The sequence below is a fragment of the Sus scrofa genome, chromosome 14 (genome assembly GCF_054392235.1).
Source record: "Sus scrofa isolate SSC_HxYL_T2T_F1_AM1 chromosome 14, Sscrofa_HxYL_maternal_Yorkshire_Landrace_v2.0, whole genome shotgun sequence".
In the NCBI taxonomy this organism is placed as follows: domain Eukaryota; kingdom Metazoa; phylum Chordata; class Mammalia; order Artiodactyla; family Suidae; genus Sus; species Sus scrofa.
The window spans coordinates 53,847,650-53,864,060 of record NC_139396.1 but is presented as its reverse complement, the minus strand read 5'-3'; the positions used below and the strand labels follow the sequence as shown (position 1 = coordinate 53,864,060).

General features: G+C 52.4%; 1 protein-coding gene across 4 annotated transcripts in view; it reads right to left on the bottom strand.

The window, feature by feature from the left end:
• The window catches only part of SH2B3 (SH2B adaptor protein 3), a 41,317-nt gene extending 25,114 nt beyond the window's left edge, over positions 1-16,203 (bottom strand). For 2 of the 4 annotated variants that reach the window (XM_005670660.4, XM_001929523.6), the window contains exons 1-2: positions 15,852-16,203; positions 4,259-5,053 (exon numbers count right to left, since the gene is read on the bottom strand). In XM_005670660.4, the coding sequence (XP_005670717.1) occupies positions 4,259-5,026 (768 nt within the window). In that variant the 5' untranslated portion in view covers positions 5,027-5,053; positions 15,852-16,203. The remainder of the gene's footprint in view (positions 1-4,258; positions 5,054-15,851) is intronic. The other 2 variants (XM_084996233.1, XM_084996234.1) reach the window with 1 other exon arrangement.
• Between the last annotated feature and the right edge of the window lie 208 nt (positions 16,204-16,411).

The window sequence follows — 16,411 nt, the reverse complement described above, 5'->3', positions numbered from 1 at the left end:
AAAGGGAACCCTCTTACACTGTTCATGGGAATGTACGTTGGTGCAATCACTATGGAGAGCAGTGTGAAGGTTTCTTAAAAAACTAAATATAGAACTACCATATGATCCAGCAATCCCACTCCTGGGGATATACTCAGAGAAAACCATAATTTGAAAGGATATATGCACCCCAATGTTCATTGCAGCATTATTTACAACAGCCAACCTAAATATCCATCAACAGAAGACTGGATAAAGATGATGTGGTACATATATACGATGGAATATTACTCAGCTATAAAAAAGAACGAAATAATGCCATTTGCAGCAACATGGATGGACCCAGAGATTATCATACTAAGTGAATTAAATAAGACAAAGACAGATATCATATGAGATCACTGATATTTAGAATCCAATTTTTTAAAATGATACAGGGAGTTCTCTTGTGGTGCAACAGGTTAAGGATCTGGCATTGTAACTGCCCCAGTGACGTGAGTCACTACTGTGGTACAGGTTCAATTCCTAGCCTAGGAACTTCCATATTACAAGGGGTGCAGGGAAAAAAAAAAAAAGAAAAAGAAAAAAGAGAGAGAGATACAAAAGAACTTATTCGCAAAACAGAAACAGACTCAGATATTTCAAAAGGGAAACGTTGAGGGGAGAGATGGATTGGGATGTTGGGACTGGCACATACACATTACTGTATACAAAATCAATCAGTGGTAACAAGAACCTACTATATAGCTTGGGGAAAGGTACTCAGTACTCTGTTATAGCCTATACAGGGAAAGAATCTGAAGAAGAATGGACATATATGTTTATGTATGGCTGATTCACTTTGCTGTACACCTGAAACTAACACAACACTGTAAGTCACCTGTACGCCAGGAAAAAAATAAAAAAGTCATCTCCTCAAGGTTCACTGTGAAACTTCTGTGATTAAGAGGGTAGTGTTGGAGGTTTCCACTGTGGCTCAGTGGTAACAAACCCAACTAGGATCCATGAGGACACAGGTTCAATCCCTGGCTGTGCTCAGTGGGTTAAGGATCGATCTGGTGTTTTGCCATGAGCTGTGGTGTAGGTCACAGATGCAGCTCAGATCCCGCATGGCTATGGCTGTGGTGTAGGCTGGTAACTGTAGCTCCGATTCAACCCCTACCCTGGGAACTTCCATGTGAGTGTGGCCTAAAAAAAAAAAAAAAAAAAATGTGGTGTTGGCATAAGGACAAACACATAAGCCAATGGAACAGAAGAGGGTCCAGAAGTACACAGATAGACACTAGGTTTAGGATGAATGCAGCATTGCAAGCCAATAGGAGAAAGAGGATCCAATAGGAAAACATCAGCATGAAGTGCCAGAACTGAAAGAACTTTGACCCCTACTGCACATCATACACAAAAACTAATTCAGGATAGATCTCGTGAAGGCTCGTCAATATGACTTGGCCCAAACAATAAAGACACTAGAAGAAAAGACCAGAAAGATCTTTATGGGGGAGTTCCCATCATGGTGCAGTGGAAATGAATTGACTAGGAACCACAGAGTTGTGGGTTTGATCCCTTGCCTCGCTCAGTTGGTTAAAGATCTGGCATTGCCATGAGCTGTGCTGTAGGTTGCAGACGCAGCTCAGATCTGGTGTTGCTGTGGCTGTGGTGTAGGCTGGCAGCAGTAGCTCCAATTAGACCCCTAGCCTGGGAACCTCCATATACATGCAGGCATGCTCCTAAAAAGGAAAAAAAAAAAAAATCTTCATGGGAGTTCCTTTGTGGTGCAGCAGGTTAAGGATCTGGCATTGTCACTGCAGTGGCTTGGGTCGCTACTGTGGCACTGATTCAATCCCTGGCCTAGGAACTTTCACATGCCACAGGTGTGGCCAAAAAATAAATAAAATAAATAAAAAAGAAAGATATTCATGACCGTGGGTAGGCAAATATTTCTTAAATAGGATGCAAAAAGTACTAACCATAAAGGAAAGCAATTGATAAATGGACTTCATTAAAATGAAGAATGTCTGTTCAAGAAAAGATTCCATTAAAGAAGTAAAAAGGCAACCACAGAGCAAAAAACAATCTGTACAATACAAAGTGCATTCAGGATCTGTACACACTTTTACAAATCAATAAGGACAGACAACTCAATAAACATGACAAACACTTGACGAAAGAATCAATCCCAATGGCCAAAAAAAAAAATATGAAAAGGTGCTTAACCTCAGAAGTCATCAGGGAAATGCAAATTAAAGCCACGTTTGAGATACCAGAATACATTCACTGGAAAGGCTGAAATGAAAAAGACTCATACACTGTTGATGCGGATACAAAATGCTACCACTTTGGAAAAAGTTTAGAAGTTTCTTATAAAGTTAACCCCATACTTACTATATGACCTAGAACTTCTAGGAATCTACCAGAGGGAAATGCAAGTGTATGTTCATACAAAGACCAAAGAGCAAATTTCATTACAGCATGGTTTATAAAAGTTCCGAAGTGGAAACAACCCAAATAGTCATCAACTGGTGAACAGATAAAACAAACAGTCTGTACATCCATATGACAGACTGGATTTACTTAGTGATAAAAAAGAAACAAACTCTGATGCACCGGAGAACATGGACAAATCTCTAGAACATGCTGGGTGAAAGGAGCCAGACAAACAATGTAACATGTGATTTCATTTACATGAAGTTCAAAACAGAGACGGCAATCTGCGGGGGTAGGAGTGGGGGGGCCGGTGTTGGGGGGTGCTATTGCGGAGGAGGTATGAGGAAGTGCCTGGGGCACTGGGCCACAGGCATACACAGAGTTTCAGGTGTACTTCATATGCATCAGGTAGTATGTCTCCCAGAGGCCCCATTGCTTTCCCTCAGAACGCAAAATACAATTTATAATCCCATCTTCATGTTTTGTTTTCGTCCTTCAACAGCCCCCACCAAGATGCCAATTCCCCCAGTACCTAGCACGTGCCTGTACTGAGCAGGTGTTCAACAAGAACTTTTTTTTTTTTTTTTTATGGCCATACCCACGGCATATAGAAGTTCCTGGGCTAGGGGTCAAATCAGAGCTGCAGCTGCAGGCCTATGCCACAGCCAAACAGGATTGGAGCCACATCCAACTTCAACGGGTACCTTTTTTTTTTTTTTTTTTTTGTCTTTCTAGGGCCACACTCACTGCATATGGAGGTTCCCAGACTAGGGGTCAAATTGTAGCTGTAGCCACCAGCCTACACCAGAGCCACAGCAATGCAGGATCTGAGCCACGCCTATGACCTACACCACAGCTCACAGCAACACCAGATCCTTAACCCACTGAGGGAGGCCAGGGATCGAACCCGCGTCCTCATGGATGCTAGTTGGGTTCATTAACCACTGAGCCATGATGGGAACTCCTCCAATAGGTACCTTTAGAACGAATGAATAATTGGTCTCCTCAACCCAGACGGTGATCCCTCAGGGCTGGGGACTGTTTTCCTCGCTCTCTAGACCAAGGCCTTAGGACATAACAGGACCACAAAGAGAAAGGAATTAAAGGAAAACCACACCGTTCCATCAACTTGACACATCTGGTCAAAGATGGAGTATGTCAGGTGTGCAGAACACGGTGACCCTTGAGCCTCCTCAACTGCACAGCTGGAATTCAGTTAGTTGCAAAGGGGACAGACAAAAATGTTTCAACTTGAAAGAAAATAAGACATCCACAAAGCATGGGCAGCCCCAAGGAATCCATGACGGTTTTGAATGGCCTAGGAGAAATCTTCCTATTTGACACGGTCAATCTGAGTCAGGATTTTCAAGGACCTTGGACCAGGCTGCCTCTAGCCCACATGATGACCATCTATGGTGTCCCCAAACATTCTACAAAACCCCTGACCAGTACTCCTCAAAACTGTCAAGGTCAAAGGAAACAAGAAACGTCTGAGAAACTGTCAGAGCCAAGAGGTGCCTAAGGAGACGTAACAATGAAATCTAATACAGTATCCTGAACCAGAAAAGGGACATTAAGGGAAAACTAGCAGAATCCAAAGAAACCAGAGATTTAGTTAATAATAATGTACCAACTTTGTTCCCAAATTATAACATGAGTGTGCACACTAATGTAACAGGTTAACAGGAGTCAACGCTGGGTGGGGAGCAGCATGGGAACTCTGGACTATCTGCGAGTGGAAGTGATTCGCAGAGGAAAAAGTTCATTTTTCAAAAGGCATGCTTTCCTCTGGGTACTTAGCAGCCACCTGCTGTAAAACTGTCACAACCTGGAGCCACGGGAGCAGCGCTCTTACCTTGGGCGGGTCAAAGAGCTCCAGCACCCGGTCCGAGCTGTCGGGGCCGCCAGCGCGCCGCAGAGCCAGCCGCCCGCGCTGCCAGCGCACCCCGCTGTCCATGGAGGCCTCGTCTGCCAGGCTATACCGCAGCGTCGCCTCCTTGAGGGCCTCGGGCGGCGGCTCCCGGGCCAGGCTCCAGGGCAGGAGCTTTCGGGCTAGGCCGGGCCTGGCCGGGGCCTCACCTGCCTCCCCCGCGGCCGCGGCTGCCGGGGCCGCGGGCAGCTCACCGGCAGAGCGGTGGCGGAAGATGTGGCGGAGGCTGTGGCGCAGGTGCTGGAAGGAGCAGGCGGCGGACGGCCGCGGCGGGGCCAGCTCCTCCGAGCTGCGGGCCTTGGGCAGGGCGGGGGCGGGGGTGGCGGGGCCCGGGCCCGGCTCAGCCGGGGGAGCCTCGGCCTTGGTCGGGGGCCCGCGGCCCGTTTCACGGTAGTCGCGGGCGGGGGCAGCGGCCCGGGGTCCCAGCGGCCCGGGCGCACAGCCCTCGCGCACTTCGCGGCAGAAGTAGCGCTGGAAGAGGTCGGTGAACTGCAGCGACACGAGCTCGGCGCGCAGCGGCGCGTGGTGCGGGTGCTCTCGGGCGAAGAGCCAGTACTGTCGGGCCAGCTCCCGCGCCGCGGCCACCGCGTGCAGCTCGCAGAACTCGCTCCAGCCACGCGGGGACGGGGACGACGCCGAGGAGGCCGAGGACGCAGAGGAGGCCGAGGAGGGCTGTAGGGTGGGCCCGTTCATGGCGGAGACGGAGGTGGGGCAGCCAGGCTGAAAGACATGGTGGGTGGGGAGTGAGCCACAGAGGAGAGAGCGGACAGGTGAGAAGATGACCACTTTAAACCATCGTCAGACGCTCTACTCACCAGGCACAAGGTCAAAGAGCGAAAAATTTCCCTTAATACCCAGTGCTGGTGAAGATGAAGCCAAATGGGCACTCTCTTACAGTGCTTCCAGTACATTAGGGGTATGACCTCTTTGGAGGGCAATTTTGGCAGGATTATTTTCAGACCTAGTAATTCCACTTGTAAGTATTCAAGAATACATATGCAGAGAAGCATGTACAAGATAATCCCCTGCTAGGTGTTTTCTGCCCCAAAATTTATAATGCGGAAATAGTAAATAAAACCTATTGGCCACCAGAGACTGGTGAAATAAACTGTGATACATCTGCAGGCCGCAGTATGCAGCAGCCGTGGAAGAGGAGGAGGATGGTCTATGCTACAACCTTGGGGAATCTCTAAGGCACAGCATTAAAGAAAAAAGCAAACTGTCTGTGCAAGCCCGTTTACATGAACACACAAAACCAAACTACCAATTCTTTTTTGTCTTTTGTCTTTTTAGGGCTGCACCCTCAGCATATGGAGGTTCCCAGGCTAGGGGTCGAATTGGAGCTGTAGCTGCTGGCCTACACCACAGCCACAGCAACACTAGGTCCTTAACCCACTGAGCGAGGCCAGGAATCAAACCCACAACCTCATGGTTCCTAGTTGGATTCGTTTCCGCTGCACCATGACGGTAACTCCACGAATTCTCATTTGTACATAAATGTATTTAAGTGGTGAGCAGGAAAAGTGTGGCTGGAGAAAACCTATCCAGAAACAATAGTGACCTGTGGGGGAGGGAGCAGAATTTGGGGTGCAAGGGGAGAAGTAAGGCTTATTACTTGTCTTTAGAAAATATGATTAAGAACATGGTGCCTGGAGCCTGGGTTCAAACCCCAGCATGACCACTTACTAGTTAGGTGATCCTGGGTGAGTGATTTCTTTCTGCCTTATTTTCCCCATCTGTAAAATGGAGAATGTGACTGCACCTACTTCATAAGAATGTTATGAGGATTCACTGAGTTAATAGGTGTAAAGGCCTTAGAACGTAGGAAAAACCTAGTAAGGCTTGTAATAAATGTTATGAGAGTATATTATTAATGTCAATAAAAATAAATATGAAATAACAAATAAAAAAGAATAAATCAACAAGACTCACATGTGGTACAAAGATATTTCTTGCTCTGATGGGGGGAACACCAGGACAGGCAGACCCTTGCCTGCCCCATCTCAGCTGGAACTTCCACACAAAACAGAGAAGACCCCTACCCTCTGCTGTCCACGGTGCTGAACCCTGGCCCTCTCTAGCTACCATCAGTACCATCCTTCCTTCCAACTAAGCCTGGCTGGGCCCAGGTCCCATCATGGCTGCTTATTCACCCAAATATTACTGAGGGCCTACGGTGTGCTGGATATTGTGCTAGGCCCTGGGGATACAGCACTTACCCAGACAGAAATTCCTGCTCAGAGTTCCCATTGTGGCTCAGCGGTAACAAACCTGACTAGGATCTATGAGGACTTGGGTTCGAACCCTGGCCTTACTCAGTGGGTTAAGGATCTGGTGTTGCCGTGAGCTGTGATGTAGGTCGCAGATGCAGCTTGGATCTGGCATGGCTGTGGCTGTGGTATAGGCCAGTAGCTGCAGCTCTGATTCAACCCCTAGCCTGGGGAACTTCCACAGGCCGCAGATGCAGCCCCAAAATGACACTAAAAAAAAAGTATCCAGGAGAAATTCCTGTTCTTCTGGGATTATATTGCTCACATACACACAAACACACCACAGAGCACATGTGTGCTCATTGGCTGTGTGGCCTCTGATACCTGGCTGGACCTTTCTGAAGCCTGGTTTCCTCATATGTCAAATGGAGAACAGCATGGTGTCCGCCTCCTAAGATGGCTGTAAGGAGGTTTTTTGCTTCTTTGTTTGTTTAGGGCAGCACCAGTGGTATATGGAGGTTCCCAGGCTAGGGGTCTAATTGGAGATGCAGCTGCCGGCCTACACCACAGCCATAGCAATGCAGGATCCCAGCCGAGTCTGTGACCCACAACACAGCTCATGGCAACACCTGATCCTTAACCCACTAAGCGAGGCCAGGGATGGATACTAGTTGGGTTCTTAACCTGCTGAGCCACAATGGGAATTCCTGTAAGGAGTCCTTGAAAGGGGACTCAAGGTGGAGATGTGAACCCAGAAACTGGGGTTCTTTCTGCCACACCCCACTGTACACCTCTAGCCATGGTGGCGACCCTGTACCAATCACAGCAACACAGCCCATACAGCACAAAGTAGGTGCCGCTGCACCAGCTGGGAGGGTACTGTGCACACACTTGACATTTTTGTACATCACAGAGTTGTGGGCACCTACACACAGTAGGCAGCCACTGGAGGCTATCAGGCAGAAGGGCCACGTGTGCCCATGGCCACCACACTCTGCCAAGAAAACCACCCCCGGTGCTGAAAGTGAGGGTTTTACCTGCACGTATGAGTAGTCTGTCCTGCGTCAACCCTGCAGCCACTCTACACTTTGATACAGGTGAGGCCAGCACTGTCCTCAGAGGTTGGGAGAACCCAGAGAGCCCTCAGATTCCAGACACAAGCTCCTGTCCCATCCACAAGACCCCATGTAATCTGCCCCTAGGCAACTGCATTAGGTGTCTCTGTGCTCTGAGCTCACCAGCAACTGAATCCTGAATGTGCTGTCATCAGCTATGATTATTTTATTAGTGACTCTCTTCCCACCAGACTGTGAGCTCCATGATACCAGGAGTCACTCCCGGCCCCAGCCCCAGTTCCTAGCATGTAGCCGGAGCCCAATAAATGCCCACTGAATGAATGAACGTAGGAATGCAAGAGGTTGGCTGGATTTGCAAATTCTGGCTCCTCTGGCAGATGCGTGGCAGTACCTACAAATAGCCACCTCCTCTCCCTGGGGCAACCCCCCTTCTGGTCACCCAGGCCCTTCCTTTTGCCTGGAACACCTGACCCGTTCACCCCTATAGGTCAAAGTCCTGAAGCCCAGCTGCAGCACCAAACCCTGGTAGGAACCGTCTCAGAATAGCTGTGCCCACACCAAGCTCCCTCACCACCCAGGCAATGGCTAGCAGCCCTCCTCACTGGCCCCCTACTCCAATTCCTCACGGACAAGTAGTGTGTACTGAGCACTTAGTACACATCCAACGTTAACTGTTTTTGCAAAACATTAACTCTCCCAAATTCATAGTAGCACTAGGAGGTAGGGCCAGTAATTGCTCCTGTTTTACGATGGAAACGCTGAAGCACAGAGGTCTCACAGCTAGCAATTAATGGAAACCCTACACAGAAGGCACCCCTAAAACACTGGATCAGTACCCAAATGCGCACAAGGAAGACTCACTGCCAGAGAATATTTATCCAGAGGAGGGGATATAAAAGCTTCATTTAGCTCCTGCTGGAGTCAGGAGGCCTCAGCTCCTCCATCCAGATCGCAAACCCACCAGGTGGTTGGAAAAGAGCCACAGGGTGAAAATTTTTTTAAATGGGAGTCCCCATTGTGGTGTAGTGGGTTAAGAACCTGACTGCAGCAGCTCAGGTCACTGTAGAGGCATGGGTTCAATTGAAGGATCTGGCATTGCTGCAGCTATGGCATAAGTTGCAGCTGTGGCTTGGATTCAGTCCCTGGCCTGGGAACTTCCATGTGCTGGTGTGGCCAGAAAAACAAAAATTAAAAATTAAAATTAAAAAAAAAAATAGGGGAGTTCCTGTCGTGGTGCAGTGGTTAACGAATCCAACTAGGGACCATGAGGTTGCAGGTTCGGCCCCTGCCCCTGCTCAGTGGGTTAACGATCCGGCGTTGCCGTGAGCTGTGGTGTAGGTTGCAGACGCGGCTCGGATCCCACGTTGCTGTGGCTCTGGCTCAGGCTGGCGGCTACAGCTCCGATTCGACCCCTAGCCTGGGAACCTCTATATGTCGCGGCAGCAGCCCAAGAAATGGCAGAAAGACAATTAAAAAAAAAAAAAAAAACAACAAAAAAAAAACAGCCATCCTCAACCCCAGGAGCGGCCCAAGAAATAGCAAAACAAAACAAAACAAAAACAATAAATGACACTATTTCACACATTTTAAGTGCCCTGACCTGTGCTGAACACTTTGTAGTCATTCACTTGTTTATTCCCCAATGGGGCAGGGGGAAGGAGGTGGAATCCTAGCAATATACCCATTTTATAGATGAGAAAGCCCAGGTATAGAAGGAATGGCTTGCCCAAGATCACAAGGCCTGCCAGGGGCAGAGCTTGGATTAGAACCTGGCTTTGTCTGCTAGACGTGCCAACTAAACATGAGCGATACTGCTCATTGTCCACTTCCATCAGCCTGTAGTGTCTGCCCCCAGGGCCAAGAAGCCATTGCACTCCTGCTCACTCCGCAGGGTCTGGTCAGAGCAAGTGCACCAGAAATATTACTTGTATGAATTCATGAACCTGTGCCTCCTGGGGTTGAGGCCGGCTGTTTTCTTTTTTCTTTTTTTTTTTTTTTTTATTGTCTTTCTGCCAATTCTTGGGCTGCTGCCGCGGCATATGAAGGTTCCCAGGCCTGGGATCTAATCAGAGCTGTAGCCACCGGCCTATGCCAGAGGCACAGCAACGCAGGATCCGAGCCGCGTCTGCGACCTATACCACAGCTCACAGCAACGGTGGATCCTTAGCCCACTGAGCAAGGCCAGCGATCGAACCCAAAACCTCATGGTTCCTAGTCAGATTCGTTAACCACTGAGCCTTGACGGGAACTCCGAAGCTGGCTGCTATTTGATAGTCATACACTTGGAGTCATGCGCCTGACCTGTATGGACAGACAGAAATGGCTGAGGGGCTCTGAGAGAGCCACCACCACTGATGACCTCTCCACGGGGGAGCCACCAACCAAATCTGGGTTCACACCCTAATTCTGCCACTTCCTTGCTGCGTGTTGCACAAGAGAAAGCTTCCGTCTCTGCGCCTCAGTGTCCCCAGCTGTAAAATGGGCTAACATTCTTCTCTTGGCACTCGCTAGGAGCTTTCTAAGAACTGCTCTCTATGGGGTGTTTGGTGTGGGGTTGAAGAAACAAATGGCTGATCCTATTTTATCACTATTATTGTCAGAAAAGAAGAGCACTAGCTCCAGAGAATGTCAGAGAATGCCTGCCTGCTGCAAAAAGCCACAGGGAGGGGGGCAGCTTCATGGGCTGGGCCAGGCAAGGGGTGTCACGGGAGCCTGGACACCAGGCCTTCTCAGGGGAGAAGCGCAGCTCCGGCAGCTCCAGCCAGGAGCTCCAGGCAGGAAGTCACTGGCCAGAGCGCTCAGCTGGGGCCTGTGCTGGGGAGGGGGCTGCGCCTGGGAGGTTTCCTGGCTGGAGCAGGCAGCCAGACTGCAGGAAGATGGTCCCTTCCTTGGGCCTCGGCCCAGGTGGGAGCATTTATTGAGTGTTTACTCTGTGCCAGACACAGGGGAAGAACAATTGATCAGATCACGCCAATCCTGGGAACAGGGCCTAAAAACTTTTGGCACAAAACAGTTACTAATCACCTGGGGGTTCCCAGGTGCTCCCAGGCTTCAGCTAGTGGCTATGAGTAGAGGGGTCTTTGGGGCATTTCTATCCTCCCCCCACCCACCCCCACCTCAACCCCCCTACTGGAGCATCTGAGAGCCAGTCCCTTCTACCTCCTCAGCCTGCACTTTGGGGCAGGGAGTTCTGCTGGGTAAGGGAGCTGGGGGTCCAGAGTTTCCCAAAATCCCCCAGCAATGAGAGGGACAAGGATGATGTGACATGAAGCAGGAAGATCAGATTGCAGCCTGTCATCCCACGCCCAAGACCCCACAGGAAACACACGGAAATGGAGGCTGCTACCTCTGGGCCCATGTCAGGGTGAGGGTGGGTTTGCCTTTCAGGATCCCAAGTGTTTTTGTTTTTGTTTTTGCTTCCTAGGGCCGCACCCACGGCATATGGAGTTCCCAGACTAGGGGTCAAATTGCATCTGTAGCCACAGCCACACCAGATCCGAGCCACATCTACAACCTACACCACAGCTCACGGCAATGCTGGATCCTTAACCCACTGAGTAGAGGCCAGGGATGGATCCCGCATCCTCATGGATTCTAGTCATATTTTTAACCTGTGGGCCACAACAGGAACTCCTTGGAGAGAATATTTTAAACTGCAGTAAATGAAGTTAAAATGAGCCAATCCAGAGCCTCCATTCTCCCCCAGGTCCACTGCTTAAGGAGGTTTGGGCAGGAAGTCATACCTTCAGAGGGAGATGCCTTCTCCAGGGAGGCCTCCGGGTTCACTCTAGGCTGCTACAGGCATTTCTGCCTTTCCTACCTGCAGCACCAACCTCTCCAGGAGCCCAGACCCCAACACACACCGGCTGGTGGGAGGCCTGCTGCCCTTCCACACCATTCAGACTGGCCAGACCGGAGAAGCCTATGGGAAGTACAGAGGGAAGGCACTTGGGCCCTGGGAGGCTGAGAAGTGGGTTCTGTCCTAGACCACTGGCAGCCAGGGGGCCTTGATGCACTCTCTCTAGGGTCACCTAGTGCCCAGGACATTTATCACACCAGCGCAGTTGGTCAGAACAGGAAATGTCCTCTGGCTTCCTCTGCTCCCACCCCCTGGGGCTGACACCCTGGCCAACAGCTAGGCTTCAGGAGGTGGGGAAGTCCAGCCTCCCCTCAACCTCCCACCGCCACTCCAAGAATAGGCAGAACTCTCTAAGCCACCTCCATCCCTGTGACACCTTCCTTTAACTGCCCCTGGGCTGAGGGGATGAGAGGGAAAGCCTCTCAGCCAGCTCTGCACATCCCGCCCCACCCCATCCACAGACGGTGGCTTCTCAGGATTTCAGGACAGGCGACCTCTGTCCCTCCTGTGTGCCTCTCCTTACATTCTCACCCTCTCTGGGCTTCTCCTCCTATGAGATGACACCAGAGTGCCGGCTCTCAAAGGACAGATTCTGTGCCAAAATCCCTCTTCTGTATTCACCTCCCCTAATCATAATTCCAATCCCCCAAGCCCTCAAGGCCAGGGTCCCCCTCCTGCATCGGGCGCCTTGTGAGTCAGCTCCCGGTGAGCAGGGCACGGACTTCCTCCCTCCCAGGCCTCCCTGGGGACACTCAGGGCAGTGGCGGGCTCACCCCGTCCAGCCGGGGTGGGGGCCCACATCCGGGCAGGCCCCCAGGGGCTCTGGGCCTGGTTCACGAGGAAGCCTGCAGCCCGGCCCCCCTCGCCGACCCCTGACAGGGTGGCGTGGGAGGAAAAATCTTCCAGCCATCTGCTCAGCTGCTGGGTTTCCGGGCGGGGCGGGGCAGGGTGAGGAACAGCCAGAAGGACTCGCTCTCCTGGGGAAGCGCCCCTTGCCCCTGCCTGGAGGAAAGATGCCTGGCTGAGAAGCCCAGTGATGGGTACTGGGACCCTGGAACCCCCATTGAAGAATGCTGGTCACCCCCGCTTTGAGGCCCAGTAAATGGGTGTTCAGCTGTGCTTTGGACCTGCCTGGTCCCCAGGGGACCTCAGGCCCCAGGAAGCCAGGGAGCTGGGGCACAGGGCTCCTGGGTCCAATTAGGCCTGACTCAGCGAGTGACCCCAGCTGAGTCACTTCCCCTGGGCAGCCTGCCCGCCTCAGTTTCCTCAGGGAGGGCGGGTAGCTGGGAACAGGGTCTGGCTGGGAACAAGCAACTTGTATTACACCTCTGGACTCTCCAAGGCAGGCTTCTCTCGTCTGCCAGATGGAAGCAGCTTCCTGCTCCGCCCAGCCAAAGATGCTGAACACCCGGGGGGCCCCCAGGGACTGTTTTCCCAGGAAACCTGGCAATTAAGTGCCAGCCTCCTCTTGGGAATCAATGGCAATTGCTCTTATTGAGCGCTGACTGCATGCCAGGCATTGTGCATGCCTCTTCTCCAAACAACCTTATTAGTACTCTCATTCATAAATGAGGAGACCAGGAGCTCAGAGAGGGTAAGGGACAAGCCCAAGGTCACTCAGCCATAGCAATTATACCCAACAGTTCAAGCCCCTACTCTGAGCCAGGCTCATACACTTCACATATGAACTCACATACAGGCTCATATATGCTGGAGAAGCTGGGATTCTTGGCCCCTATTGGGCAGGTATGACACAGAGAGGTTAGGTAACTTGCCCAGGGCCTCACATCTAGAAGCCAGCAAAGCTCAGATTTGGCTCCAAAGCCTATGCTAAGTGTGAACTGAACAGGAAAGGCTTCTCATTTTAATAATAATAACAACAACGACACTATTCCTAATTGAGTGCCGCAGCCATCACTGAGTGCTCTATGTGCCCTGTCTCCCCAACACAGAGTGGGTCACACTGGGACTGGTAGCTGGAAGGTCCTTCCAAGTGCCTCTAGCCCCTCTGCCCTCAGGGAGGCTCCACCTGGGGTGGCACAACCAGACAGGACATGCAGGAACTCCTGTAGGCTGAACAGCTGCAGGGCTACCCAGCACTTGGGCTTAGGCTGCCACCACATTAGGAGCTGTTCTACAGGATCTAGATTTGTACCAGAAAGGTCTGTTTGTTGGAGAAAGATGAGCCCAGGGTTCAGAAGAATGGGGGTTGGGGGGAGGGGAATCCCTAAGAAAAACAAGCAGAGCTAATATCCACAACAAAGATAATAACAATCTCACCCTTATGACCATTCCTTCTTCTGACCAAGTCATTCTAAACAGTTTGTGGAGTTACTAATGTATGGTCCCAATGACCCTAAGAAGTAGGTCCTATTACCACACCCATTTGACAGATGAAGAAAGCAAGGCTGTGATGGTTAAGCAAGGCCTCATAGCTATAGCCTCCAGAATTCTCTCCAAGACTCAGGAAAACCCAGAGCTGCACCTGCGGGAGGCACTCAAGGGAGGCTGATGAATTATCAAGGGATGCTGAGGAACCAAGGCTCCTCAGCCGGTAACAATAGCACTAACGATGGTAGGGATGAAATCCACCACCAGCACTGCCACCTGTACTTGATCCCTTTCAATGCCAGGCACATTACATTCCTGCCACAAACTTATTACCCCATTTCACATAGGGGGAAACTGAGGTTCACCGTGTCACTTGCCTGTGCCCTCAGCTAGAAAAAGGCGGTGGGGAAACTGAACCTAATCTTCCAGGACCCACCTCTGCCGCTGCTCAGCCCCTGAAGGTCCTCAGACGCCAGCAACCGATACTTTAGTCCAACCCCTTCCCAGCCGGCTGCCTCTGTGGCCCACAGGGACCCACACAAGTTCTAGGAATTTCACCCTTTGGCTCAGAAGGATTTTCCCTCCCAGAGGGGGGGTGGTGGGAAAAGGCTCCGAAAAAAACTACATTAAAAACCCTTCCAACTTCCCCAGTGGGCCCTGGCCTCTCATCTGCTGACCCCAGCCTGACCAGGCGGCCTCAGCCTGCTCTCCCCCAACTAGGGCTGGGTCTCCGGCCCCCACTGGCCCAAGTGAGCCTCCAGAGCTGTTTCCATTCTGGCAGCCAGGTCGGTGATGGGAAATCCAGACACAACTCGCACCCACAGCCCTAAAGACCCATGCGTTCACCGCCCTGGCAGGGGCCCGGGAGATGGACTGTAAATGGGGACCCAGGATGGGCTGACTGTCCCAGCTGAGCCTGGCAGCTGGTAGGTGTCAGGGGATGCTCATCTCCCAGGTGAGGGGGTGGCAGTCAGATCTCTGCCCCTCCAGCTCCCAAAGCTGGACCCAGGCCCTTCAGAAATGGCTTTGCCAGGCCCTCTGTTCCAAAACCCCTGCCTGCAGCCCAATTTCACTTCCTCCCACTCAGTTTGGCCTGGCCATTCCCCTCCCTGGAGGCCCCCAGCTGCAGGCAATGACCTCCTCACCTACATCATTGTGGCCCAGGAATAGGGAAGAGAAACAGGAGAATGAGGAAACTAAAGAAAAAAAGTGGACTGGCAGGCAGGGCCCCCTCCCCAGTTCCTCAAATGCAGTCCCTTTTGCCCCAAAAGTCCCAGGAACAGAATGAGGGAAGGGGGAGGATTTCTGCACCAGGCATTATTAGGGGCCTCTGAAATACCCTCCCAGCCCTGCTGACCTATAAGGCCAATGACCTGTGTCCCATTGTTTTTGGTGGGAGGATTCCCCTGGAGCCCCAGGTCCAGGGTGGGAGGGTACCAACCCAGAGACCTGAGCTCTGAGAGCCCTAACCCTTTTGAACCCTCAAATGCAGCAGCATAGGGTTACATGGGCCATTCTACCTCCCGGATGCAGGGAATGGGGAGAGCAAGTCCTGGAATGGGAGGGGAGGGCTACCCTCTTAGCCACATGGGCCTGGCCAGGGAGAGTGGGGAGGGGCCTGAGTCTAACTCCCGAATGACTCTTCCCTTCTCAAGAGTTCAGGTTTACTACTTTCGCTTTCAAGGTACCAAGCAGGTGACCCCTGACCCCTCCTCACCAGGCACAGTTGACTGGCTGAGCTACCTTAAGAGGTGGACTGGGACTGTTAGCCATATCCTCTGGCAGCGCCTCCCGCACGACCTTCACTTATACCCCCATACATCCCCAGCACGTGTGTGGGTGGGGTGTCGGCTGGGAGGGTGTCGCAGGAGCTGGGAATCGGTCACCTCAGAACACTCTCATCTGAGTTAGCTGCAGGACAATATTTAGGTTGCTGTGGGAGTGCGCAGACACTGTGTAGAACGGGACCCGGGCCCTCCTCTTCCCCCCATTAAAGCTCTCCCAGACCCAGAGGAAGGCAGCGCTGGGAAAGACAGGCTTACCTGAGAGAGAGGGGGTCCGGGCCCGGCCGGCCCATGGCGTCGCGCGCCCCTGGGCCCCCGAAATCCCGAGGGGGCAGGCGGGCCCCAGCCCCGGGCGCCTTCTCTCCCGCGCGCCGGCTCCTGGCTCGCGGCTCGCTCGAGCGGGGCTCAGGCAGGAAACCCAGGCTCGGAAAATGGCCAGCGCCTCATCATTTCCGCCGCCAGCGCTTGACAGTTGCGGGAGGATGCGCCTCCCGGCCGCCACCGGGGAAACTTTGCTGCCGCCGCCGTCGCCACGGCGAGCCGCGACAGTCCGGGCGGGCGGCCGGGCGGAGGCAGTGGCCCGAGCCCATGCCGCCCCGCGCCGTTATGTAAAGAGGAACCGGCTGTGAGAGCAGAGCCCGGCGGGGGAGGGCGGCCACGGCAGGGGCGGGGCCATGGCAGGGCCGGGCCACACGAGGCCCCGCCCCAGTCTGCCCGCGAGCCGGACCGCTAGAGGGGAGCAGGCCCCCGGGGGGCGGGGCCTGCTCTTACCCCGCCCATCATCCCTGCTCCGCGGTTGACCAGGTCCTGGGGTCTCA